Source organism: Aquarana catesbeiana, linkage group LG07, assembly GCF_042186555.1.
Source record: "Aquarana catesbeiana isolate 2022-GZ linkage group LG07, ASM4218655v1, whole genome shotgun sequence".
Classification (NCBI taxonomy): Eukaryota; Metazoa; Chordata; class Amphibia; order Anura; family Ranidae; genus Aquarana; species Aquarana catesbeiana.
In genome coordinates this window covers 35177106-35203940 of record NC_133330.1, presented here as the reverse complement: position 1 = coordinate 35203940, position 26835 = coordinate 35177106, and the positions used below count along the sequence as shown (strand labels likewise).

The 26835-nt window shown below is 45.5% G+C and overlaps 1 protein-coding gene across 1 annotated transcript in view; it reads left to right on the top strand.

The window, feature by feature from the left end:
• The window catches only part of LOC141102916 (matrix metalloproteinase-9-like), a 116548-nt gene extending 99919 nt beyond the window's left edge, over positions 1-16629 (top strand). Inside the window, exon 6 of the mRNA XM_073591954.1 lies at positions 16344-16629. Within this exon, the coding sequence (XP_073448055.1) occupies positions 16344-16411 (68 nt within the window). The 3' untranslated portion in view covers positions 16412-16629. The remainder of the gene's footprint in view (positions 1-16343) is intronic.
• The last annotated feature ends 10206 nt before the right edge of the window (positions 16630-26835 follow it).

Genomic DNA, 26835 nt, shown 5'->3' with positions numbered 1-26835 from the left:
GGCCCTGCTGTGAAATATTAGATCAAGAATTGTAATTACATGCCCCTGTTGAACAAGGGCAGAAAAATTGGGCCTTTGGTGGTGGTGGTGGTGGTGCTGGTGCCACAACACTGTAAGTCCTCACTCGCTCTTGGTGGGTGCAGAAATGGGCCCTGCTGTGAAATATTAGATCAAGAATTGTAATTACATGCCCCTGTTGAACAGGGGCTGAAAAATTAGGCCTTAGGCACTGGTGCTGGTGCCACAACACTGCAACCCCTCACAGACACTCTAGTTGGAACGCAGGAACGAGCCCTGCTGCAAAGTATTGCATCAAAAATTGTAATTACACGCCCCTGTTAAACAGGGGCTGAAAAATTGGGCCTTAGGCACTGGTGCTGGTGCCACAACACTGCAACCCCTCACAGATACTCTAGTTGGAACGCAGAAATGAGCCCTGCTGCAAAGTATTGCATCAAAAATTTTAATTACACGCCCCTGTTAAACAAGGGCTGAAAAATTGGGCCTTAGGCACTGGTGCTGGTGCCACAACACTGCAACCCCTCACAGATACTCTAGTTGGAACGCAGAAATGAGCCCTGCTGCAAAGTATTGCATCAAAAATTGTAATTACACGCCCCTGTTAAACAGGGGCTGAAAAATTGGGCCTTAGGCACTGGTGCTGGTGCCACAACACTGCAACCCCTCACAGATACTCTAGTTGGAACGCAGAAATGAGCCCTGCTGCAAAGTATTGCATCAAAAATTTTAATTACACGCCCCTGTTAAACAAGGGCTGAAAAATTGGGCCTTAGGCACTGGTGCTGGTGCCACAACACTGCAACCCCTCACAGATACTCTAGTCGGAACGCAGAAATGAGCCCTGCTGCAAAGTATTGCATCAAAAATTGTAATTACATGCCCCTGTTAAACAAGGGCTGAAAAATTGGGCCTTAGGCACTGGTGGTGGTGCCCAGAACCAAAAATGTTCTTACAAGCTATCAGCGTGATCATTGAGGAGGAAGAGGATAATTACTCAGGGATAGTCACTCAGCATCAGTATAGGCAGTCTTTGAAGGGATCTGAGATTTCAAAAAAAATTATTCGTTTACATCAGCATCAGGTGCTTGGTAGCTGGTGGTGATCCAAGACTGATTCATTTTTATGAAGGTCAGTCGATCGACCGAGACGGTGGACAGACGCACCCTGTGATTGGTTACAAAGCCTCCAGCAGCACTGAATGTGCGTTCCGAAAGAACGCTGGATGCAGGACAGGCCAGTAGCTCAATTGCATACTGTGCAAGCTCTGGCCAGTGATCCATCCTCAAGACCCAGTAACCCAGAGGATTTAAGGTGGGAAAGGTGTCCAAGTCAGATCTTGCTCCTAGGTATTCCTGCACCATGTAAAACAGACGCTGGCGATGGTTGCTGGAACCGATCATACCTTGGGGCTGCGGACCAAAAAATTGTCTGAACGCATCGGTCAGGCAGCCACCTTCTCCACCGCTCCTTCTTTGACTGACCGAAGCCTCAGCAACACGTTGTCCAGAAACAGGAGTTTGTAACCTCCCAGTCTCTGGGAACGCGTTGCACAGACCTTTCTGCAAGGCCTCCCGAAGATGTTTCATCCTCTGCTCCCTCTGCGATGGCAAGATAAGGTCCGCAACCTTACCCTTGTAACGTGGATCAAGGAGGGTTGCCAGCCAGTATTGGTCCTTCTCCTTGATACCACGAATACGAGGATCCTTACGCAGGCTTTGCAGGATCAGGGAGGCCATGCAGCGTAGGTTTGCTGAGGCATACGGTCCGGAGTCCTCTGGGTCACTAAGGACGACATGGTCCGCAGCCACCTCCTCCCAACCACGTACAAGTCCATGTGTTTCTTGGGACTGATCCCTTAAAGCCTGCTGCTGATGCTGAGTGCCAGGCTCCACCTCCATACTGACACAATCTTCCTCCTCCTCCTCCTCGTCCTCTTCCTGTGTGATCGGCGGGCACACAGGAACACTGTCTGGAGAAAGGGGGCCTTGAGAGCTAAGGAAGTCCTCCTCTTCCTGCCTCTGTTCTGCCTCAAGGGCCCTGTCCATTATTCCACGCAGCGTGTGCTCCAACAGGTGGACAAGGGGGACAGTGTCACTGATGCATGCACTATCACTGCTCACCATCCTCGTGGCCTCCTCAAATGGTGACAGGACAGTGCATGCATCCCTGATCATGGCCCACTGGCGTGGGGAAAAAAAAACAAGCTCCCCTGACCCTGTCCTGGTGCCATAGCTGCACAGGTACTCATTGAAGGCCCTCTGCTGCGTGTGCAGCCGCTGCAGCATGGCCAACGTTGAGTTCCACCTGGTGGGCATGTCACAGATTAGGCGGTTCTTGGGCAGGTTAAACTCCTTTTGGAGGTCCGCCAGCTGAGCACTGGCATTATATGACCGGCGGAAATGCACACAGACTTTCCTGGCCTGCCTCAGGACATCATGTAAGCCCGGGTACCTGCCCAAGAACCGCTGCACCATCAAGTTAAGGACGTGAGCCAAACAGGGCACATGGGTCATTTGTCCCTGTCGGAGGGCAGAGAGGAGGTTGGTGCCATTGTCGCAAACCACCATTCCTGCCTTAATTTGGCGTGGCGTCAACCACCTCTGAACCTGCCCCTGCAGAGCTGACAGAACCTCTGCCCCAGTGTGGCTCCTGTCCCCCAAGCACACCAGCTCAAGCACCGCATGGCATCTTTTGGCCTGCGTACTTGCGTAGCCCCTTGAACGGCTACGGAGCACCGCTGGTTCTGAGGACAAAGCACAGGAAGAGGCCATGGAGGAAGAAGAAGAGGAGGGGGTGGAGGAGAGAGGTGTGTCACAATCATTAGTAGTGACATTTTGGTGGCGTGGTGGCGGAACAACCTCCAACACTACTGCACCTTGTCCTGCATCCTTCCCAGCTGCCAGCAGAGTCACCCAATGCGCTGTGAAACTTAGGTAACGTCCCTGTCCATGCCTGCTGGACCATGAGTCAGCGGTAATATGCACCTTACAGCTGACTGCCCTGTCCAGTGAGGCATGGACATTGCCTTCCACATGCCGGTAGAGAGCCGGAATTGCCTTCCGTGAGAAAAAGTGGGTGCCTGCCACTGAGGAACCGCACATTCCACAAACTCACGGAAGGGGGCAGAGTCTACCAACTGAAAAGGCAGCAGTTGAAGTGCTAGCAATTTTGCCAAGCTAGCATTCAACCGCTGGGCATGTGGATGGCTGGGAGCAAACTTCTTTCGGCGGTGCAGCAGCTGGGGCAGGGAAATTTGCCTGGTACAATCTGACGTCGGTGTACCAAAAGCAGATTGCCCACAAGTACTTGGCTGTGACACACCTAATTCTACACCTTCATTCCCAGTGCAGGTCTCAGAGAGGACTGAAGGTATAGTGGGGTTGGAGATCTCAGCTGATGAGGAGCAAGGAGAGGTCCTCTTTGTTCTTTGGTGTGGGTCTTTTAGATACGCTTGCCAATGAACTGCATGGCAGGTCAACATATGTCTGGTCAAGCATGTGGAGATGTTTTGGCCAAGAGAGATACGCCTAAGACATACGTTGCAAATAGCAGCGGTGCGATCTGATGCACTCGTCTCAAAAAAGGCCCACACCAAAGAACTTTTTGAATAACGCGCAGAGACTGCAGCGCCCTGCACATGTGGAGCTTTGGGGTGTGATGCAGTCAATGTGCTCAACACTGTGGTCAAACAGTTCGAGGGACTCCTCGGGAGGACATGGTGGGGCTAGGGAAGGAGTCACTGATGACATTGAGCCGAGGGAAGAGGCCACTGCTTTGCCAGACAAAGTACCCTGAGCATGGGTGAGAGAGGATGAGGATGGCTTGGTCATCCACTCGACCAAGTCTTCCGCATGTTGCGGCTCAACGCGGCCAGCTGCCGAAAAAAAAGGCCAAGCGTGTCCCACGGCCACGTGCTGATGAGGATGCACCGTCTCCACGACCAGCACTAGACACAGAGCCTGCTTGCCCTCTCTTATTGGCTTGTGACTGTCTGCCTCTCCTTCTTGGCCTTCCAGACATACTAATGGCCTGTAGCAGCACCAAGCTGGGATATATATATATGTACTGATACTGCAGCTAGCAAAATCAACTGCCTGCCTGTAGTATGAGAACACCACCAACCTTCTACAGGTAGCTTTAAATGAACACTGTGCAGAGCTCGCAAAAAACTAACTTGTAGCTTTTTTAGCTGCCTGCGGTAGTGATAGGATCAGGAAAACACCACCAACCTTCTACAGGTAGCTTTAGATGAACACCGTGCAGAGCTCGCAAAAAAATAACTTGTAGGTTTAGCTGAATACTGTGAGGAGGACGCACCACACTAACTTGTAGTTTTAGCTGAACACTGTGAGCAGGACGCACTACACTAACTTGTAGGTTTAGCTGAACACTGTGAGGAGGACACACTGCACTAACTGTAAATAGTCTAGCTGCCTGACTGTGGTACTAATAGGATCAAAAGAACACCAGCAATTTTCTTCAGGTAGCTGTAAATACTGTAACAAGACAAGCCTGCCTGTCAGTAAGAAGATAACAGGAATGGATCTAGCTAAACTGAATACAGTGTGCACAGTGTGTGAACACTGTGAGCAGGACGCACTGCACTAACTTGTAGCTTTAGATGAACACTGTGCAGAGCTCGCAAAAAAATAACTTGTAGGTTTAGCTGAACACTGTGAGGAGGACGCACTGCACTAACTTGTAGTTTTAGCTGAACACTGTGAGCAGGACGCACTGCACTAACTTGTAGTTTTAGCTGAACACTGTGCAGAGGTCTCACCACACTAACTTGTAGTTTTAGCTGAACACTGTGAGCTGGACGCACTGCACTAACTTGTAGTTTTAGCTGAACACTGTGAGGAGAACGCACTACACTAACTTGTAGTTTTAGCTGAACACTGGGAGCAGGACGCACTGCACTGACTTGTAGTTTTAGCTGAACACTGTGAGCAGGACACACTGCACTAACTTGTAGCTTTAGATGAACACTGTGCAGAGGTCTCACTACACTAACTTGTAGTTTTAGCTGAACACTGTGAGGAGGACGCACCGCACTAACTTGTAGTTTTATCTGAACACTGTGAGCAGGACGCACTGCACTAACTTGTAGTTTTAGCTTAACACTGTGAGGAGGACGCACCGCACTAACTTGTAGTTTTAGCTGAACACTGTGAGCAGGACGCACTGCACTAACTTGTAGTTTTAGCTGAACACTGTGAGGAGGATGCACCACACTAACTTGTACCTTTAGATGAACACTGTGCAGAGGTCTCACTACACTAACTTGTAGTTTTAGCTGAACACTGTGAGCAGGACGCACTGCACTAACTTGTAGTTTTAGCTGAACACTGTGAGCAGGACGCACTGCACTAACTTGTAGTTTTAGCTGAACACTGTGAACAGGACACACTGCACTAACTTGTAGTTTTAGCTGAACACTGTGAGCTGGACGCACTGCACTAACTTGTAGTTTTAGCTGAACACTGTGAGGAGAACGCACTACACTAACTTGTAGTTTTAGCTGAACACTGGGAGCAGGACGCACTGCACTGACTTGTAGTTTTAGCTGAACACTGTGAGGAGAACGCACTACACTAACTTGTAGTTTTAGCTGAACACTGTGAGCAGGACACACTGCACTAACTTGTAGTTTTAGCTGAACACTGTGAGCAGGACGCACTGCACTAACTTGTAGCTTTAGATGAACACTGTGCAGAGGTCTCACTACACTAACTTGTAGTTTTAGCTGAACACTGTGAGGAGGACGCACCCCACTAACTTGTAGTTTTAGCTGAACACTGTGAGCAGGACGCACTGCACTAACTTGTAGTTTTAGCTGAACACTGTGAGGAGGACGCACCGCACTAACTTGTAGTTTTAGCTGAACACTGTGAGCAGGACGCACTGCACTAACTTGTAGTTTTAGCTGAACACTGTGAGGAGGATGCACCACACTAACTTGTACCTTTAGATGAACACTGTGCAGAGGTCTCACTACACTAACTTGTAGTTTTAGCTGAACACTGTGAGCAGGACGCACTGCACTAACTTGTAGTTTTAGCTGAACACTGTGAGGAGGACGCACCGCACTAACTTGTAGTTTTAGCTGAACACTGTGAGCAGGACGCACTGCACTAACTTGTAGTTTTAGCTGAACACTGTGAGGAGGACGCACCACACTAACTTGTAGTTTTAGCTGAACACTGTGAGGAGGACGCACCACACTAACTTGTAGTTTTAGCTGAACACTGTGAGGAGGACGCACCACACTAACTTGTAGTTTTAGCTGAACACTGTGAGCAGGACGCACTGCACTAACTTGTAGCTTTAGATGAACACTGTGAGGAGGACGCACCACACTAACTTGTAGTTTTAGCTGAACACTGTGAGCAGGACGCACTGCACTAACTTGTAGTTTTAGCTGAACACTGTGAGCAGGACACACTGCAGTAACTTGTAGTTTTAGCTGAACACTGTGAGCAGGACACACTGCAGTAACTTGTAGTTTTAGCTGAACACTGTGAGCAGGACGCACCACACTAACTTGTAGTTTTAGCTGAACACTGTGAGCAGGACGCACTGCACTAACTTGTAGCTTTAGATGAACACTGTGCAGAGCTCGCAAAAAAATAACTTGTAGGTTTAGCTGAACACTGTGAGGAGGACGCACCACACTAACTTGTAGTTTTAGCTGAATACTGTGCAGAGGTCTTACTACACTAACTTGTAGTTTTAGCTGAACACTGTGAGCAGGACGCACTGCACTAACTGTAAATAGTCTAGCTGCCTGACTGTGGTACTAATAGGATCAAAAGAACACCAGCAATTTTCTTCAGGTACTGTAAATACTGTAACAAGACAAGCCTGCCTGTCAGTAAGAAAATAACAGGAACGGATCTAGCTGAACTGAATACAGTGTATATATATATATATATATATATATATATATATATATATATATACAACACCTGGTATGCATATATATATACACAATACACTGTAAGTGCAGCTAACTCACTGACTGTCCTGCCTAATCTAGCTAACTCAAATGAAATGACACTGTCTCTCTGTCTATCTCTCAGCACGCCAGAACACACTACACAGGGCCGCCGTGCAGGCGGCCTTATATAGTGTGGGGCGTGTTCTAAACCCCCTGAGCCATAATTGGCCAAAGCCACCCTGGCTTTGGCCAATTACAGCTCTCTCTACCGACGGCGCTGTGATTGGCCAAGCATGCGGATCATAGTGTATGCTTGGCCAATCATCAGCCAGCAATGCACTGCGATGCCGCAGTGAATTATGGGCCGTGACGCGCCAAACGAATTTGGCGCGAACGGCCCATAATGTTCGGAATTCGGTGAACGACCGAACAGCCAATGTTCGAGTCGAACATGGGTTCGACTCGAACACGAAGCTCATCCCTAGTTATATAACAGTGCTCATACAAAGCCCCTAAAACATTTGTTTTGTGTAGACTGAAATATACCTGGTTGATCCTGCCTTCAGCTGTCCCTCCCATCTTCTCGGTGTCCCCACTACAGGTTGATATTGTGTAAACCAGCTGGTGTCCTCTACGGAGCATGCTCTATTTTCAGTTCTCTTCTAAGCTCTTCATTTCCTCCTTTTTTTTTTTTAAATCTGTGCAGCCTACATGACTATACATGACCCACACATGTGGGTGTGAACAGTGGTAAAGGACACTCCCCTCCTCCTCCATGCCCTCCTAATGCTAAACAATTTAGGGTCGAGGTATAGTATATACCGATTGATTAAATTCACTGAGAAACTCACAAAAAGCTTAGTTTTAATATAAATCAGTATTTAATATATCAATTAAATTGCTTAAGTAAATAAAAAAGAGTTGGATGCAGATGCCGTCTGAACTAGCGAAAGCTAGTGTCAAACATCTTTGACTCCACTAACTACAGATTAGGGCACAAAAAATACACATTTGATGTTCAATAAATATTTTTTGGGAGCTGAAAAACAATTGTTTGATATTTATCATTTGATTTGCTCTTCTGAACCTGTTTTCTTTTGGTGGTATTTGATCAGCTCTATGGCTTTTATTTTTTGCTGTATAAACAAAAAAAAGACCAACAATTTTTAAAACAAAAACAGTTTTATTTACTTTCTGCTGTAAAGCATACCCAATAAAAAAAATCTAAGAAATCAAATTTCTTCACCAATTTTGGCCAATATGTATTATGCTATATGTTTTTGGTGAAAAAAAATCCCAATACGCGTATATTGATTGGTTTGCGCAAAAGTTATAGCGTCTACAAACTATGGGATATTTTTATTTATTTTATTTTTTTACTAGTAATAGCGGCAATCAGCGACTTATAGCGGGACTAAGATAATGTGGCGGACAAATCAGACACCAAGTGACATTTTTTTAGGAACCAGTGACAATAATACAGTGATCAGTGCTAAAAATATGCACTGTCACTGTACTAATGACACTGGCTGGGAAAAGGTTAACATCAGGGGTGATCAAAGGGTTAACTGTGTGCCTAGCCTGTGTTCTTTTACTGTGTGGGAGGTGCTTGTACTAGGGAAATGCAGGGAACCATGTTCCTGCTTAGCAGGAACACAGAATCAATACCTTCCCGACTGACAGAATGGCAATCTGCCTTGTTTACATAGGCAGACAGCTGTTCTGCTTGTGTCCCGAATGATTGGTGGGTCCCGCTGATTGGCTTATGCTGTGTCCAATCACAGTGGAAGCGGCTCGCTGGCAGCACGCATGCGTGCCCCAGACCCAGAAGTGCAGGAATTAGAGGGGAGACTGTGAGCCAGGCCTTCTCGTCCAACATCAGTGCCTGACCTCACAAATGCCCTTCTGGAAGAATGGTCAAACATTCCCATAGACACCCTCCTAAACCTTGTGGACAGCCTTCCCAGAAGAGTTGAAGCTGTTATAGCTGCAAAGGGTGGGCCAACTCAATATTGAACCCTACGGGCTAATGCCCCGTACACACGGTCGGACTTTGTTCGGACATTCCAACAACAAAATCCTAGGATTTTTTCCGACGGATGTTGGCTCAAACTTGTTTTGCTTACACACGGTCGCACAAAGTTGTCGGAAGTTGTCGACAACCACGCGGTCATGTACACCACGTACAACGAGACTAGAAAAGGCCGGTTCAGAACCAAGCGCGGCACCCTTTGGGCTCCTTTTGCTAATCTCGTGTTAGTAAAAGTTTGGTGAGAGACGATTCGCGCTTTTTCAGACTCGTGGCTTTCAGATCGTTTTCTGCTGTTCAGTTTGTGCTTGTGGGTTTGTATCTGCTCTTCAGTGCGTGCAGTCATTTCGTATCGGAGTTTTCTGTGTGATCTTGCCTGCTCGTTGCTGTTTTTCAGGTCGCTCTTCACAGGCCTTGCTGTTCTTCAGTGCGTTCTGTTACTTCGTTCTGAGCAGCCGACCGTTTTCTAGCCATGTTTCGTATGCGTACTCCTCGTACAGTTCGTGCTGTGCGGGGGCTTGGTGTTGGGGTCCTGACCTTGACACAAGTCCAGTCCATGAACAGGGTGGGGAGGAGTTCATGGACCAAGAATTGGTTGCTCCAGCGTGACCAGTTCTGTCATATGCCTTTGCTCCGTGAGATCCGTGAGAATAATCCTGATGATTTCAGGAACTTTCTCAGGATGACGGACCCCGTATTTCACCGTTTGTTGGCTTTGCTGACCCCCTATATCAGCAGGCAGGATACCTGCATGAGGCAAGCCATCACTGCAGAGCAGAGGTTGGTCGCTACCCTGCGGTATTTGGCCACAGGGAGAAGCCTGCAGGACCTCAAGTTCTCGACAGGCATCTCCCCCCAGGCTCTTCTTTGTGGACATTTACTGCTTGTGTTTGTTTTAGCTGACCCTGACAGAAATGTGTGGAGTGCAGAAAATGTTGTGATTGTGTAACCTTACAAAGCACTGTTGGCTGTTATTTACTAAATGCAAAGACACTTTTCACTACAAGTGCACTTGCAACTGCACTGAAACTGCACTTGTAGTGCAAAGTGGATTTCCCCTTAGGAAATAACCCCCATTTTCCCATCAAACAACAATTACATCACCCCAAAAGTGTTGTAGCGTGAGATAATAATCCACACATTCTTGATGAACAATCTTTTTAATACCTGCACAATCACATGTGCATTTCCCAAAGGTTTTTCTGACAAACCAACATGTTTGTTGTATAACAATTTTTGTGGTGTCATTATCCAAAATCAAAATGTCCATTTTATAGAAAACAGGCCTGTGTAAAACCCACAAGAAAGACACAAATCTTGATCTTACAAAGTTCACATTTGGTAGAACTGGAAGGCAATATCAGACATGAGTATTTAGGAACTGTGTTTGATATTGCGTTCAGATGGGGGGAAATCACCCCTGGAAAAGCCAAATTTGGAAGATGCACACAAATTTCCCAATGTCAACATGTGCTAGCTGCCATCACGGGGGATCAAGGGACGTGTTTTGGGGGAGAAAGCCCTTCCTCACCGCTACTTTATTATTGAGGAAGGGGTTGCACCCCCAAAACGCGTCCATTGATCTCCCGTGATGGCAGATAGCACATGTTGGCACACTGTGTGCATCTTCCAAATTTGGCTTTGGGAAAAATCACAAAAACATTTCGCACATTGTAGCACACAAAAGAAGAAAGTGATTTGGAGGGGTTTTAAACTCGCCCCAAAACATCAATAATGTTTTTATATTTTGGAATAACATCATTGATGTTTTGCTTGATGTTTTCCAATTGTAAATTACACCCCATGATCTCCCCGATCAGGATCTGGGCACTTTCGGATGTGAAAGGATCTGGATCCACAACCTCACGATCACCTAAAAAGAGAGGAACCCCAAAATAAATTAGGTTTCAAAAAAATGCCGCCATCCATCTCTTATCTGAGCCTGTGGTCGCAGACACTCACCTGTTGTGGTGACTACTTCCACCACGTCTTCTTCCTCCTGCTCATCTTGTGTTGGGGGGATTTCCCCTTCTTCCAGAGGGGGGGGCTCTGGTCTCCTGGGATGAGGGGTGTCCTCCGAGTCTTTTCTCCCCTATGTAAAACAAAAATGGTATAATTAGCACACAGATATTTAATGTCAGAACTATAAAGATGAAACATTGCTTGGAAGTGGGGTACAATTGTCTATTTTAGCCGAGTTCCAAGATGTAGCTTTTTTAGTGCCCTTTGTCAAGCTGCAATACTTTACCTGTTTGGTAAAAGCTTCACAGATGTAGCCCCCCCTATAGTATACACTGGAGCACCTGTGTGGCCCCCCTAATAAAAATGGTGTTCTTGTGTCCCACACTAGTGCTCCAGTGTCCAGATGTGAAAGCAGCTGCTCAGTGTCCTCTCCTTACACAGAATCTAGTTTGCATTTCATTCTAGTAACAAAGCCATCTACACAACCCAATTCTTTGAAGACAAGTATAGGGCGTCAAAATGGTGGCCAAATGCATATGGTCTAAACAATGGTATTTTATCGTCCGAAATAACAATGTGTGATCCGAACGAATAATGTGCCCATGAACATGAAAGTTGCCATTTTAAACTGTACAACAGTTCCTAAAAGCACATGGAGCAGCACGAACGTAATAAACATAAAGAATAGGAACACAGCACAACTACTTACTTTTTTGCAGCACTCTCCGGATCTTTCTGTACTGCTCATGTTCTCGTAATTTCAGGTCCGACCACCGCTTCCTGAGCTGATCTTTCGATCGTCGTACCCCGAATTTCCGGTGCAGACTCCTGACCACTTTCGCCATGATCTTGGCCTTTCTGACATTGGGGTTGGGGTAAGGCCCATACTTTCCATCATAGTCAGCCTTCTTCAGGATGTCCACCATCTCCAACATCTCCCCAAAGGACATATTTGAGTCCTTTAATCTCCTTCTGGATCAGGACGTTTCAGGCTCCAGCCTTTCCTCCTCCTCCTCCTCATTGCTACAATTAGCATGATCCTGCTGTCTATCCGCCATGTGCTCTTCCCCCACTGCGCCGAATGAAAAGGGGTGGGGAATAGACTAGAAAGAACGTCAGGGGCGGGCGGAGTTATACGCATGCGCAGTGTGTATAAATCGTAACGCGCACGTCTTACGTACGATCTGTGAGCGGAGGAAGGAGCATCGGAGACGCCGATCGTGCTAACGAAGGTAGGATCTAAACTTGGGCCTATACTGCTTCGAAATGGAAGCCTATATTGTAACAAGATTAGGGGAGTTTGGCCTGACATTAGGCTTTGTCTTGTGTTGTGTCTTACAGAGAAAATGGATGGGTTCAACGACCACAATTTCCTGCCCCTGTTCATAGACAAGTACAGGGAGCTGCCCTGTCTGTGGCAAGTGAGACACCCCCACTATAATCACAAACAGAAGAGGCAGGCAGCGCTGGAGAAACTGCTGGAGTTGGTGAAGCCGGTGGTCCCCACAGCAACCATCCCTTATTTGAAAGCTAAAATTGGTGGCCTGAGGAGCACGTATCTTAGGGAGCACAAGAAGGTCACAGATTCCCAGAGATCCGGAGCTGCAGCAGATGATATTTATGTCCCCAGGCTGTGGTACTACGAGAGACTGTGATTTCTGTCAGACCACACTGAAGTCAGGGAATCCCTCTCCACTCTTCCTTCCACGCTTCCTTCCACCCCAGCTGAGGCTTCCGATGTCCAACCTGGGCCTTCCAGCCAGGAAGAAGTGGAGGAGCCCAGCTGGAGTCAGGTATAGCATTCTTCTACAGATTTCTGGTCAATAAATAAATGATGTTTATTAGATGTTATTATTGATCACTAATTGCTGATTAAAAAAAGTGCTTTACATATCAATAGACAGTAGTGGGCACCCAAAATTGGGAAAAGAATGAAAACTGCTGGGCTCAGAAGGATAGTCTGTTATATTTGTTAACATTCAATTTGCAGCAGTCAGGAGGTGAAAATTGTGTGTGATTGATGAATAAAAAACTAAAACTATGTCCCTTTTTCATACACAGGAAGACCTCAGCCAGGAGGAGGCTGTGGAATGTGGCAGTCAGGAGGAGGCGGGGATTAGTGGCAGCCAGGAGGAGGCGGGGCTAAGTGTCAGCCAAGAGAAGCCAGGGACAAGTCGCAGCCTGACTGAGTCTCAGGTCCCTCCCCTCCGCCTGCCATATAAACGAGCCAGGAAGGCCACTCCGAGTTCCGTGCAGGATTCAGCGTACAGGCTGATCCAGGAGGCTTCGGCGTCCCTCCGAGCCTTCCCCAGTCCTGAAGAGGCCTTTGCCTGCATGGCTGCCACAAAATTGCAGGGCATGCAGGAGGGTCAACGCAAGATCTCTGAGGACCTGATTTATAAAGTCCTTCGTAAGGGGGAGAGTGGAGAACTGACACACAAGACGGATGTCATGGAGAGGGACGATCCTCCTCCTCCTCCTCCTCCTGCTGCCACAACTCCACCACCACAGCCAAAGCCTGGAAGGAAGCGTGGAAAGAAGACCTGAGAGTGATGACCCTGGGTTCAGTCTGGTCTGACAGAATCTGCAGTCTCTCGTATGACCACAGCCTGGGGACACAGATGTCATCTGCTGCTTTCCGGATCTCTGGGACTTCTGGACCAGACTGCCCTCCCTTATGATATGGACTCCTCAGGCCACCAATTTTGCTTTTAAATAGTTGATGTCTGCCCCGGGGGTCCAAGGCTTCGCCCACTTCTGCAGTTTCTCCAGCATTGCCTCCCTCTTTGTTTAGTTGTGAGCCTTTAATAAAATTTTTTTGGGTAAATTCTACTCTCCTGTGTGTGTTTTCATCCAAAAAGGACAGTTTGTTGGTGACGATTCAGGTACATTTCTAAAGTACAATGTGAAATTAACAAGGGACAACAACACCAAACAATCTCCTACAGATTAAATAGAACAACATATTAGTGGTGTTGTGGGAACTTGTCACAAAAAACACACAAACATTTTCGGGAATACAAATCAAAATCACCACAAAAAAAATAAAAAAGAGAAACACAAAAAAAGAATCTACATTAAAGTCCAAAAAAAAAAAAAAATGTTGTTGTCAGATGTGAGAAATCAAAATATATTGAGGGAATCCCGATAAATAGTAACGAAATAAGTTTGTGAGAAGTGTGTGTGAATATGAGCAGCAAAACTACTTAATTCTTGTCACATTATAAAGAAGAAGAGAGTGCGCTGTATTAAACCATTTTGAACATTGCAGCGTGACGAAAGTGCTGTATCCATTCCTAACGCTACGTTTACCAGAACGAGCTGTCCCGTGTCGGAATTTTTTCTGAGCATGCGTGGCACTTTGTGCGTCGGAACAGGCCACACACGGTCGGAATTGACGCGATCGGATTTTGTTATCGGAAAATTTTATCTCCTGCTGTCCAACTTTGTGTGTCAGAAAATCCGATGGAAAATGTCCGATGGCGCCCACACACGGTCGGAATTTCCGACAACACGCTCCGATCGGACATTGTCCATCGGAAAATCCGACCGTGTGTACGGGGCATAAGACTGGGATGTCATTAAAGCTCATGTGCATGTAAAGACAGGTGTCCCAATACTTTTGACATTATAGTGTATGTGTGGGCACATACTGTATACATCTCTTTTTATGCATGTATTTCCTTTTATGTCTATGTAGTACACTACTAGAGGTTGATGGGTTTCATGTTTGGAATGATTTATTACTGGCATTTTAATTTAATTTGAGTGGTAACATTTACTGTGCCTTCATAATTTCTCAATTCAAAACTATCTATTTATTATCTCCACAATAGTTTTATATTAATATTTTTTTTATTTAATATTATTATCATTTTCATTATTTATAACCTTGCTTGTATGGATTGCATATGGGATGACCAAGTTTTATTAATTTAGTTAAGTCTGTATATAGTGATGAAATTCCATGTCCATTTGTATTTTTCCACATGCTGGTTTTTGTAGTTTGCTTTGTCTAATCACAAAGGAGCTGTGCAAGGCCTTGCTGCTCTCTATTCTTCTCAATCTCACCCTCTCTGTTCCAGTGTCTTATAAGCCAGAACTCTCTGCTTACCTGCCTGCTTGTCAAAGGGGGGGCAGTGACCCAAAACACGTTGCTGCCCGCTCATCCACATGACATTGCTCTATCTTTTGACAGTGAGTTGCACAAGTTACGTCCGTAGATGCCGCCGGCCATCCTTCTCTCCGGCGGGTCTGACGCCATTGCACAGCAGCTAAGTGACAAATCAGAAGTTGGTTTTGGTGCCGCCTTTTCCATCATCTGTTGCACTCTGGGCTGGACATGAGCGTCTCACATGTAAATGTGCTATGCTTTAATAAAATGAGGCTACATTGTTTTTACTAACTCCTGCACCCAGCTGCTATGATGTATTTTATTTGCACTGCACTATGCAGAGTTCAGAAGGTATCCCATAAAATTTTATAACTAAGATTTCTTGCCACTAGACAGACATACACCTCTAAACCACTATTTCCTAAATGGAATTTCTTAATGATTTCTGGGATAGTGCATGACTAAGGTAAAGCTATAGGGGAGGAACTGCATGCATCCACAGTGCCAATATCAGATGTGCTCATGATTAAAGCAATCTCAGGAGGATTTTGGAAAAAGAGAAACTCTCTAAATTGCATGAAAGCCCTAGACGCTAAAGGCCCCTTTCACACGAGTGGTCCAATCAGGTCCACCTATCCGCTTTTCAGGCGGACCTGATCAGACCCTCCATTCTCCGCTATGTTGCAGTGGACATAAATGGACTTGTTTTTGTTTACATTTGCCTACCTACAATCCATTCCGATCCAGCAAAAAAAAACAGAGAGCAGTTGAGTGTAAATGGACAGCTGGTCCGTTTACATCCGACTGCCCATAGAGCAGAGCGGTCTATGTCTGTGTCCACTCTGCATAAGCAGAATAGACACGGACCTGTCATCCACCCGCTCCGCTCAGCAGGGGATCAGTGGGCAGACCCCCTGCTGAGAAAAACGGATCTGGACTGTGTGAAAGGGGCCAAACAGGGCAACACAGTGACTTAGAGGGTACACTTCTCCCTTGCAGCAGTAGGGTCCTCATTTCAAATCCAGACCAGAACACTAACGGCATAGAGTTTGCATGTTCTCCCTGTGCTTGTGTGGGTTACCTCTGGTTTCCTCAGCTGAGTGTGACTTCCATACCTTTTAGGTGCATTGAGTTCCCAGTGAGAAAAACGCTAGAGAAGTACAAATTTATGTCGATTAAATGTATGCAGCTCAAGGTCCTTTAATTATAACAAACATTTCTCCTTGTAATCATGGTCATGTGCCCCAGCAATTACAAGTTTATCTTTATCAATATAGGGACCCAAGGGACTACAGTAAATTCTGAGAAGGAGAATGCTAGAAGATGGTTTGAAAATGCCGGCTGAAAAAAACATTTCATGGAACCACAGCGCCTGATTTGCTACATATACAGTAGCATATGATCAATATTGAAAACATATTTACTTTTATCAGTTTGTTATACTCTTATCTACAGTACTAATCTTCATGTTGTGCACGTTGTGTGCAATTGTTGTTTTACCTATATTGCTGAATATGTTACTGGTGTTACATACATTTTTGAAAAATTACTTTGCTTTAAGTAAATAAATATATATACGCAGCACAAAAATTGTTATCCAAATTGATTTTTTTTTATTTACAGTGTTTAAAGCACATTTTAAATCACATTTTCTGAGAAGATGTAATAATAGGGAGTAGGGAGGAGGAGGAATACTGGGAACAGAGTTAAAAGGAAGTCGGCTAGGAGGACTGAGAGGGAACGTAAGGGGTTGGGACACTAGATTGGGAGACAAAGGGGGCAGCCTGGTCCTGCTGTTGCAGGTGGCGGCTCTGGGGAGGATAATGTTGCATTCTATGGCATGAAGATGGAGCCAGGGGAGAAAGTGGTTGGTCCAGGAAAAAATGGCCAGTCGCTCCCTGTGCAGGATCCCCCACAATAAACACAGGATGATGGATGTTCAGCTTTGGCAGCTTTTTACAAGCTGATGAGTAATTGTAAACACCAGCTGAACATCCATCATCCTATGTTGAATGTTTCTGTCAGAACATAGTAAAAATTCTAGAGACAGGCTGTGGTTGGGTTACTTGGCTCTCTCTCCAGAATGCCAACATCGCCTCCATAAAAGAAAGCATGGCCGCATCTTTAATTTCATGGTTCTCTCGTCCTCTTGCACTTCTAGGTGATCAAGAAGTTGTTAGTTACAAGGTTGAGAGTCACTGAAAATGAGCCTGAGGAAAAGAAAATATTAGAATTAATAATTAGGACATTTCACTATGTCAAAACACAATATCAATCAATATTGCATCTACATGTAGTGCTGTCCCCATAAGGTCCACTGGTAATATGTGCTTCTTCTCATATAGAACAGAGGCTGCCTGTCCTCACAAGCACCAGTACATACACACCACCTCCAATAACTCAGTCTAGGGCAGGGGTGTCCAAACTTTTTTCAAAGAGGGCCAGATTTGATAAAGTGAACATGCTTGAGGGCCGACCATTTTGCCTGACATTCTTTGAACCATTAAAATTCGGGCTGTGTTTGTTCGAGCACTAATACACTGCCCAACAAGAATTCTCTAGCCTTTGTGGCTGTGGGTGGTGAAGAGATGAGCTTGGGCGTGTTATTGGGATATACTGTATTTATCGGCATATAACACGCACCTTCACTTTAAGAGGGAAGTTTTAGGAGAAAAACAAAAATTTTAAATAAAGGACTGTGAAGTAAAATAAGGGTCAGTGCCCATCAATGCAGCCCCACCATTGCCATGAATGCAGCACCCTCATTGACATGAATACAGCACCCCCATTGCCATAAATTCAGCACCCCCATTGCCATGAATGCAGCCCCACCATTGGCATGAATGCAGACTCACAATATCCATCAGTGCAGCCTGATCTATGCCCTTCTGCAGCCTCGGAGGGGACAGGGAGGGGGCGGGATGAGTGCCAACATATTACATACAGGAGAATTGGTTTTCTTGGCAGCCTCTTTAATACAAAGTCCCGCCTCCTGTGATGGACAGAACATTAGTCCAATGGCAGCACAGGAGACAGGACCCCCTATTACAGAGGCTGCCCGTAAACAGTAAATTCTCCTCTCCTGTATGAAGGAATGAGCCCGATGTTCGAGTCGAATGTAAGTTCGACTTGAACATCGGGTGTTCGCCTGTTCGCTAAATAGTGAACAATTTGGGGTGTTCGCAGCAAATTCGAAAGCCGCGGAACAACCTTTAAAAGTCTATGGGAGAAATCAAAAGTGCTAATTTTAAAGTCTTATATGCATGGTATTGTCATAAAAAGTGTTTGGGGACCCGGGTCCTGCCCCAGGGGACATGGATCAATGCAAAAAAAAAGTTTTAAAAACGTCCGTTTTTTCGGGAGCAGTGATTTTAATAATGCTTAAAGTGAAACAATAAAAGCGAAATATTCCTTTCAATTTGGTACCTGGAGGGTGTCTATAGTATGCCTGTAAAGTGGCGCATTTTTCCCGTGTTTAGAACAGTCCCTGGGTCTCGGCAATACAGATAAAAGTCATTAAAAAAAACGGCATGGGCTCCCCCCCCCATCCATTACCAGGCCCTTCAGGTCTGGTATGGATATTAAGGGGAACCCTGTGCCAAATAAAAAAAAAATGGCGTAGGGGTCCCCCTCAAAATCCATACCAGATACTTCAGGTCTGGTATGAATTTTAAGGGGAACCCCACGCCAAAATTTAAAAAAAATGGTGTGGGGTCCCCCCTAAAATCCATACCAGACCCTTATCCTAGCACGCAACCTGGCAGGCTGCAGGAAAAGAGGAGGGAGACGAGAGAGCGCCCCCCCTCCTGAACCGTACAAGGCCACATGCCCTCAACATGGGGAGGGTGCTTTGGGGTAGCCCCCCAAAGCACCTTTGCCCCCATGTAGATGGGGACAAGGGCCTCATCCCCACAACCCTTGGTGTTTGTGGGGGTCTGCGGGTGGGGGGCTTATCAGAATCTGGAAGCCCCCTTTAACAAGGGGACCCCCAGATCCCGCCCCCCCATTTGAAATGGTAACAGGTACATTGTACCCATACCATTTCACAAAAAGTGTCAAAATGTTAAAAAAACACACGACACATCTTGGGACAAGACCTTTGTTAAAAAATAAAAAAATAAAAATGTCCCACGAAGTCCATTCATCTTCTTCTCTCGCCCTGCTGACGGACTGAAAAAATAAATAAAAAAGATCCGGCTCCATGGGAGGAACCCGCCTTATGACGCTTCAGCGCGATGACAGTTCTTTTATAACTGAGGGCGGGGGCCACACAGTGACGTACCCGGGTGACCCTGCCCCCCTCTGACGCATGGGGATTTCCCAATGGCTTCCCTGTGGCATCAGAGGGGAGCAGGACCCTGGTCTAATCCTAACCACCCCATCTGTCCCAGCCCAATCCTAATTTACACTCTAACCTTGCCTACCCTTTTAGCTACCAAAATCTAATCCTTTCCTCACCATTTCCAGTAGTCTAATCCTAATCTTCCTATTTACTATAGCCTAATCCCAATTCTTCCATCTCTTTTAGCCTTATTGTAGTCCTGTTATATAATTCCCACCAGCATGTAAGTCTTCTTTTCCAAGGAAGGAACATCATTTACATACAAGGTGGGGTTTTTAATCACTTCACCATATGCTGTGTGCTTTCTGGGTTGAATAAGGAAATAGCACAATTTAATCTAATTAAACATCTAGAAAGCTTTTAAAAATTAACTTTGAATAACCTGGCTGGAGAATGATGCAAAAATATTTAAGAAGTTTCCACCTTAGAGACAAGTAATAACGTTTTTGCTCAGTTTTCTTTATTTATTTTAAGTCTAAATTTTCATGAACTACAGTTAATCATTTATTTTTTATCTGTATGACATTTTTAATAAATTATTTAGGGAGATTCAGATCCTTAAAAGGATGACATTGACAGTTTGCTAAAGATTTGTGTATTATAATTAGTTTTTTGCATCTCAGTACTGCTAAGCAACTCCCAGCCTCTTTCAGCCACTTCCCATCAATATGCACTCACTTCACTGCTGCACTCTGGACCGACTTCCTGATAGTGACATTGGTGGACCATGCCTATGCAACATGTGCTGCTACAGGTGCTTGTAGTTACTACTAGAAGTGCACTCTATAACAGAGTTGTGTCAACAAGGACACTCATTGTATGATCACTAGGTATTCTTTTAACGGTGCATATTAAGATAGATGGGAAAAAAATTTACAATGACAATATCGTTTTAAAGCTTATATGAGAATTTAGTGATTGGATTTAGACCTAAACCTTAAGCTTTTAACACAGCTGCATACATGACACCTACTTATAAGATGCATAGAACAATAATATAATATAAGAATATAACAGGTAGACCTGCCATTGAAGTACCCCAGATGTTTCAAAGTAGTGCCGACCAGCTGAAACTTTTATATTTTTTTCAGATTGTGGTATTTTACCAACAGACTGAATTGTCTACAGCTCTACTCATGAAGGGGGTACAATCTTCTGGTGGTCATGTGGTTAATACAGTGTACAGTAATATATCTGATCACTCAGTGTATTATTGTGATTATTGATGTCATTGTCAGTTAATCAGTATACCTCCCAGCGAGGGTCTGTTAGCGCCAGATTGCCGCCACAGTCCCACTATGAGTCACTGATCACCTCCATTACAAGTATAGTGTCATAGCTGCGTAAATTTCAGTATATATACTAGGGGTGCGCATCTTCACTGGCCTCACGATTCGATTCAATTACGATTATCAAGTCAACGATTTGATTCGATTCCTCGATGCATCACGATGCATCACGATTACAGCGCAAGTCCGCAAGTGCTCATGGTTTTCATCAAAAAAAAATTCAAGTAGTCAGGAGAACTCCATTTTCTTTATTCTATCTGTTCTTAAGAAAAAAAGAGACAGCAGAGGAGCTCCAGGCTCTCTTCCAAAATACTAAAGGAGATGGTCAGAGACTGCAGACATACTACAGGAGACGATCAGAGACTGCAAACATGCTACAGGAGATGATCAGAGACTGCAGACATGCTACAGGAGATGATCAGAGACTGCAGACATGCTACAGGAGATGATCAGAGACTGCGGACATGCTACAGGAGATGATCAGAGACTGCGGACATGCTACAGGAGATGGTCAGTGACTGCGGACATGCTACAGGAGATGGTCAGTGACTATGGACATGCTACAGGAGATGGTCAGAGACTGCGGACATGCTACAGGAGATGGTCAGAGACTGCGGACATGCTACAGGAGATGGTCAGAGACTGCGAACATGCTACAGGAGATGGTAAGAGACTGCGGACATGCTACAGGAGATGGTCAAAGACTGCGGACATGGCACAGGAGATGGTCAGAGACTGCGGACATGGCACAGGAGATGGTCAGAGACTGCGGACATGGCACAGGAAATGGTCAGAGACTGCGGACATGGCACAGGGGATGGTCAAAGACTGCGGACATGGCACAGGAGATGGTCAGAGACTGCAGACATGGCACAGGAGATGGTCAAAGACTGCGGACATGGCACAGGAGATGGTCAGAGACTGCAGACATGGCACAGGAGATGGTCAAAGACTGCGGACATGGCACAGGAGATGGTCAGAGACTGCAGACAATAATGCAGAGTTGTGGTGTGATGAAGGCACATAAAAGACAATTCTATGATATGGACTTGTGTCACAGCGCCCCCCTCCCCCTCTGTACTTACATGCTGCTCTGCCGGTGCTGGTGGCAGCCTGTAATGAGCAGGGCGATCTGCCTGCTCACCATCTCCCCCCGATCTCCATTCCAGCCGCCGGTGTTCCGCCTGTTGTCACATCTCTCCTGAGGTCAGCAGGGAATTCTCCCGGGAGAGCGCTCAGTGCGTAAAGCTGTTACTAGTGTGTGTATATTCCTCTCACGTCTCTCCTGATGTCAGCTCCACCCACCTCTCTTTTGACCTGATAGCTCCAGTCAGTGGGCGGGGCTGACATCAGGAGAGATGTGAGAGTAGGGAGGCGCGGCCGGGAGTCACATGAGCGGAATATACACACACTAGTAACAGCCTTACACACGGAGCGCTCTCCCGGGAGGGGGCGGGGCAAGAAATCGATTTTTCGGGTCGCATGCATCGATGCCGCATCGGGGACACATGAATCGTGATGCATCGATGCAGCGATTAATTTCAGCACCCCTAATATATACCATCATTTGTAGACGCTATAACTTTCACACAAACCAATTAATATACAATTATTAGGATTTTTATGAAGAAATTAAATTTTTTAAAGTGTTTATTTACTAAAGGTAAATCCACTGTGCACTGCAAGTGCATTTGGAAGTGCAGTCGGTGTAGATCTGAGGGGAATATCTAAGAAGAGGGGAAGCTCTGCTGATTTCCATCATCCAATCATGTGCAAGCAAAAATGCTTTTTTATTTTCCTTGCATGTCCCCCTCAGATCTACAGTGACTGCACTTCCAAGTGCACTTGTAGTCCACAGTGGATTCGCCTTTAGTAAATAAACCCCAAAGTGTAATATATTGTTTTTTCCCCCCAAAATGTTCAGTCTTTTTTAATTTATATAATAAACATGGGGCACCCTGGGAAAGAACACAAAAATAGGTTCTGCAGCTGGCCAGTGGGTGGTCTTAAAGTATTACTAAACCCGGCAGCCTGCATTCATTATATGTGGTCTCCCACAGTACACAGAACATGGAAATGCAATCGTTTTAGTAAATATAAACTGCTAAATACCCTTTCTCATCAGCAGTATATAGCAGTTTTGTGACTTCTATCAGTGTCTGGTTAAAACTTGTAGGAGGAGATTTCATTCTCCTCTGACTGTCCTATAAAGCTGCATGCCTGACCCTCTGTTTGGACAGTGCTGATCACATGCACTCTCCTAAGAAAAAAACAAAAAACTCTCTAGCAGTGCACACCAAACTGAGCATGTGCAGCTTGCCCCCCAAGGCTCTGTTCTATCAGGAGATGGATTGGGGACAGTGGAAGAGGGGGAGGATCAGAGAAGGCAAGATCAAACAGCCTTTTTACACAATGCAGAGGATTAACCCCTTAGGTTGCACAATGAGTATAACAAGCATGCTTTACTGCATATACAGACTGATTTTACTATTGTGGGTCTAGTAACAATTTAAAGGGGGATTGAACCGAATCTGTGCCTGTTGTATACAATGCACACATAAACCACAATCCTTGCACCCACAAACTACTTATTACTGTGCCACAACTGACAGTCTCACAGACACAAATAAACATCAGGACAAAGTATAATTTTTTTGTAATGAACTACTTCCCTACCAGGCCAATTCTGACATTTCTCTCCTACATGTAAAAATCAGAATTTATTTTGCTAGAAATTTACTCAGAACCCCCAAACATTATATATTTTTAATCAGAGACCCTAGAAAATTAAATGGTGGGGGTTGCAATTTTTTTTATGTCACATGGTATTTGGACAGCAAATGTTTTGGGAACTAATGAATTTCAGTGAATACAAACACAATATTGTGGTGGAGAGATTTGGCTATATGCTATACATAATCAATCTCACCTGCGCTAACACACTCCCTTTCAGCATAATGGTATAATGCATCTTTAAATAACCCATGTCTCCCGCATTTCTTAGCTCCATCGTTCCTTCATCTGCCTTGCTGGGGCAGAGACTCTTGGCTTTTATTTACACACAAAGGAAGTCACAAACAGGAAGCCCTGCCTCCAAGAACCAATCGCCTCCTACACAGGATGTGACAACACAGCAAAAATGAATTTATACAACAACCAATGAACAATGACTACAATTCCTGCTGATGGGAGCTTATCTGCAGGTGTATGCTCATGGCACCATAAATTTATTGATCAAGCATACAGGGGTGACACGAGCGCACATCCGCTAAACCGACAATGTCTTTGCAGAGCGAACACATACCCCCAGACGAACGTCTGTGCATCGCACAGGGGCCCTTTCACCGGCAGACATATATACATATACATACTCCACAAACACCTCTCTCCAACCTCAGGAAGTTTTCCACTACCTAACGGATTTCAACCTGCGTCAGTCTGCCCCAGCCAGCTCTTTAGAGGGGGTTGCGGGAGAACTAACACTGGGAGACACTATGACAATACATATTAAAATACATCTTCATAACATTTCCACAACAGTCCCTCCTCTTGTCATATGCTCCCATGTGTTCCTCGATGAATCTTGATCTTCTTCTTACACCTGGAAATGAATCAGTCCTTACAGTCCATATGAGTCCATAAAAAGGAAAACATGGCTTGACATCTAGACTCTGTTCTTCAGGAGGGATGACTTAGAGGAGGACATAAAGGCCGGTCGGTCTGGGATCCTCTGTGTCTTGTACTTGGGTTGAGCTTCAGGGCGTCATCTGCTCGGGCTCTGTTCACTCGTCCAATCAGGCAACAGTAGCAGCTCATCACAGCATATAGAAGGAATAGAAACAAAAATAACATGAGTACCGTATTTATCGCCATATAACACGCGGCGGCGTATAACACGCACCCCAAGTTTAGGAGGGAAGTTTAAGGAAAAAAACCTTACATTTAAATGCCCATCAATGCAGCATTATCGGTGTCCATCTGCAGCCTTGTCAGTGTCAGTGCAGCCTTGCCCCAGTGTCCATTGCAGCCTTGTCAGTGCAGCTTTGCCCCAGTGCAGCCTTGTCAGTGCAGCTTAGCCCCAGTGCAGCCTTGTCAGTGCAGCTTTGCCCCAGTGCAGCCTTGCCCCAGTGGTCAGTGCAGCTTTGCCCCCAGTGTCCATTACATGATCGCCACCGACATACACAAAGCGTGTAGTTTTAAATATGGCGCCGTGGAGTTCGGAGTGACTCGGTGACTGGGCGGAGCCGAGATACACATAGCTGAGTGTACTCGGCTCTTCTTGTTGCCGCTCACAATCACGCCCAGTCCTGCCCTATGATGGACATAACATAGGTCCATCGGCGGGACTGGCCGACTGTGAGCGGCGCCGGAAAGAGCCGAGAACACTTGGTTATGTGTATCTCGGCTCCGCCCAGTCACTGTGATCTCAGCGGCGCTCGTTCAGCTCCGCCGAGTCCCTCCGAACTCCGCAGCGCCATATTTAAAACTACACGCTATGTGAATGACGGCGACGATCTCTCCGATAGATCACAATTAGCGGGGATCGGCGTATAACACGCACCCACGATTTTCCCCTGATTTTAAGGGGAAAAAAGTGAGTGTTATACGCCAATAAATACAGTATATATACCCCTACTTCCTTCAGCTATGATCCGCTGCAAAATAAAACATTAAATCCCCAAAGATTGCCAGACTCTTAAAAGGACTTCAACCTTCACTAGCTATAGCTCTGGCTTTGCCTTCAGGGATCTGAACCTTATCCATACGGGCCTGAACTTTGTCACTAGTATACCCGATCCAGGTATAACAATCTTTACTTATGAATTCCCAGAAACCCCCCTTGGACTGTGGAAAATTCCTTGTAGCTTCAACAGTTACATGAAACATCCCATCCTCAATGGATGAGAAGTTGTTCAATCATTTCATAAGCTCAAGCCCCCACCGTGTACAAGCAGGAAACCATGCCCAGACCTGGTCGAGGTTGGTGAACAATTTCTTTCCAGTTGTCCCTGCCATTCTTACCTTCTCTCGCGCCATCAGATCCTCACGATCGGCCGCGACATAAGATGCTGGGACGAGTTTAACCCTGACACATGAACCTCTTGCATTGGGGGGAATTACCTTATAAGCTGTAGATCCACATTAATAGCAAACTAAAGTTGAAACACACTTGTGCGCTACCTAGTTATCCTGATACCAAAGCTGGCAAGATCCAGAGCTATTGTTAAAATTATAATTAATTTTACCCTCTAGAAATGTATTGCTAAATTCTATTGACAAGTGTCTGTTTGGATTTTACTTTGTCAAAACTTCTCATACCAATATGAACATCACATATAGCATGTACCGCTGTCATCGATGGGGCACTAGAGCTCAGTGGAGACTCAGAGTAGACCCAATCATGTGTCCTGTTCGCTTTCTTAGTTAGTTGGAAAATACGCTTTAAAAATATAAATAAACAAAGATACTCCTCATCCTTTGGTGTAGTTGACCAGCTTCTTGCAGTGGCTGGCGTGGACCCAGTTGTCTCCTCCCTCAAGCTTCTTTACAATGACCCAGTCACCTGGTTAGAAAGAATGTAAACCGGTTATTGTCAAAAAATATGATATAAGTTGCGCTACAAGTGAGTCAAAGTGAAATCGAGTACAAATCAGCAGCTAGCATCAACAACGTGATAAATTGCTTAAGAAAAAAAATATATAAAATGCAGCGCTCTTGGAACCTCGGCCCCCCAGGATCACCTATGGGAGTGGACGTTCAACTAGTGAGTCAAAAATGGTGAAAATAGTGGTATAAACACTAATGCCCCGTACACACGGTCGGACTTTGTTCGGACATTCCGACAACAAAATCCTAGGATTTTTTCCGACGGATGTTGGCTCAAACTTGTCTTGCATACACACGGTCACACAAAGTTGTCGGAAAATCCGATCGTTCTAAACGCGGTGACGTAAAACACGTACGTCGGGACTATAAACGGGGCAGTGGCCAATAGCTTTCATCTCTTTATTTATTCTGAGCATGCGAGGCACTTTGTCCGTCGGATTTGTGTACACACTATCGGAATTTCCGACAACGGATTTTGTTGTCGGAAAATTTTATAGCCTGCTCTCAAACTTTGTGTGTAGGAAAATCCGA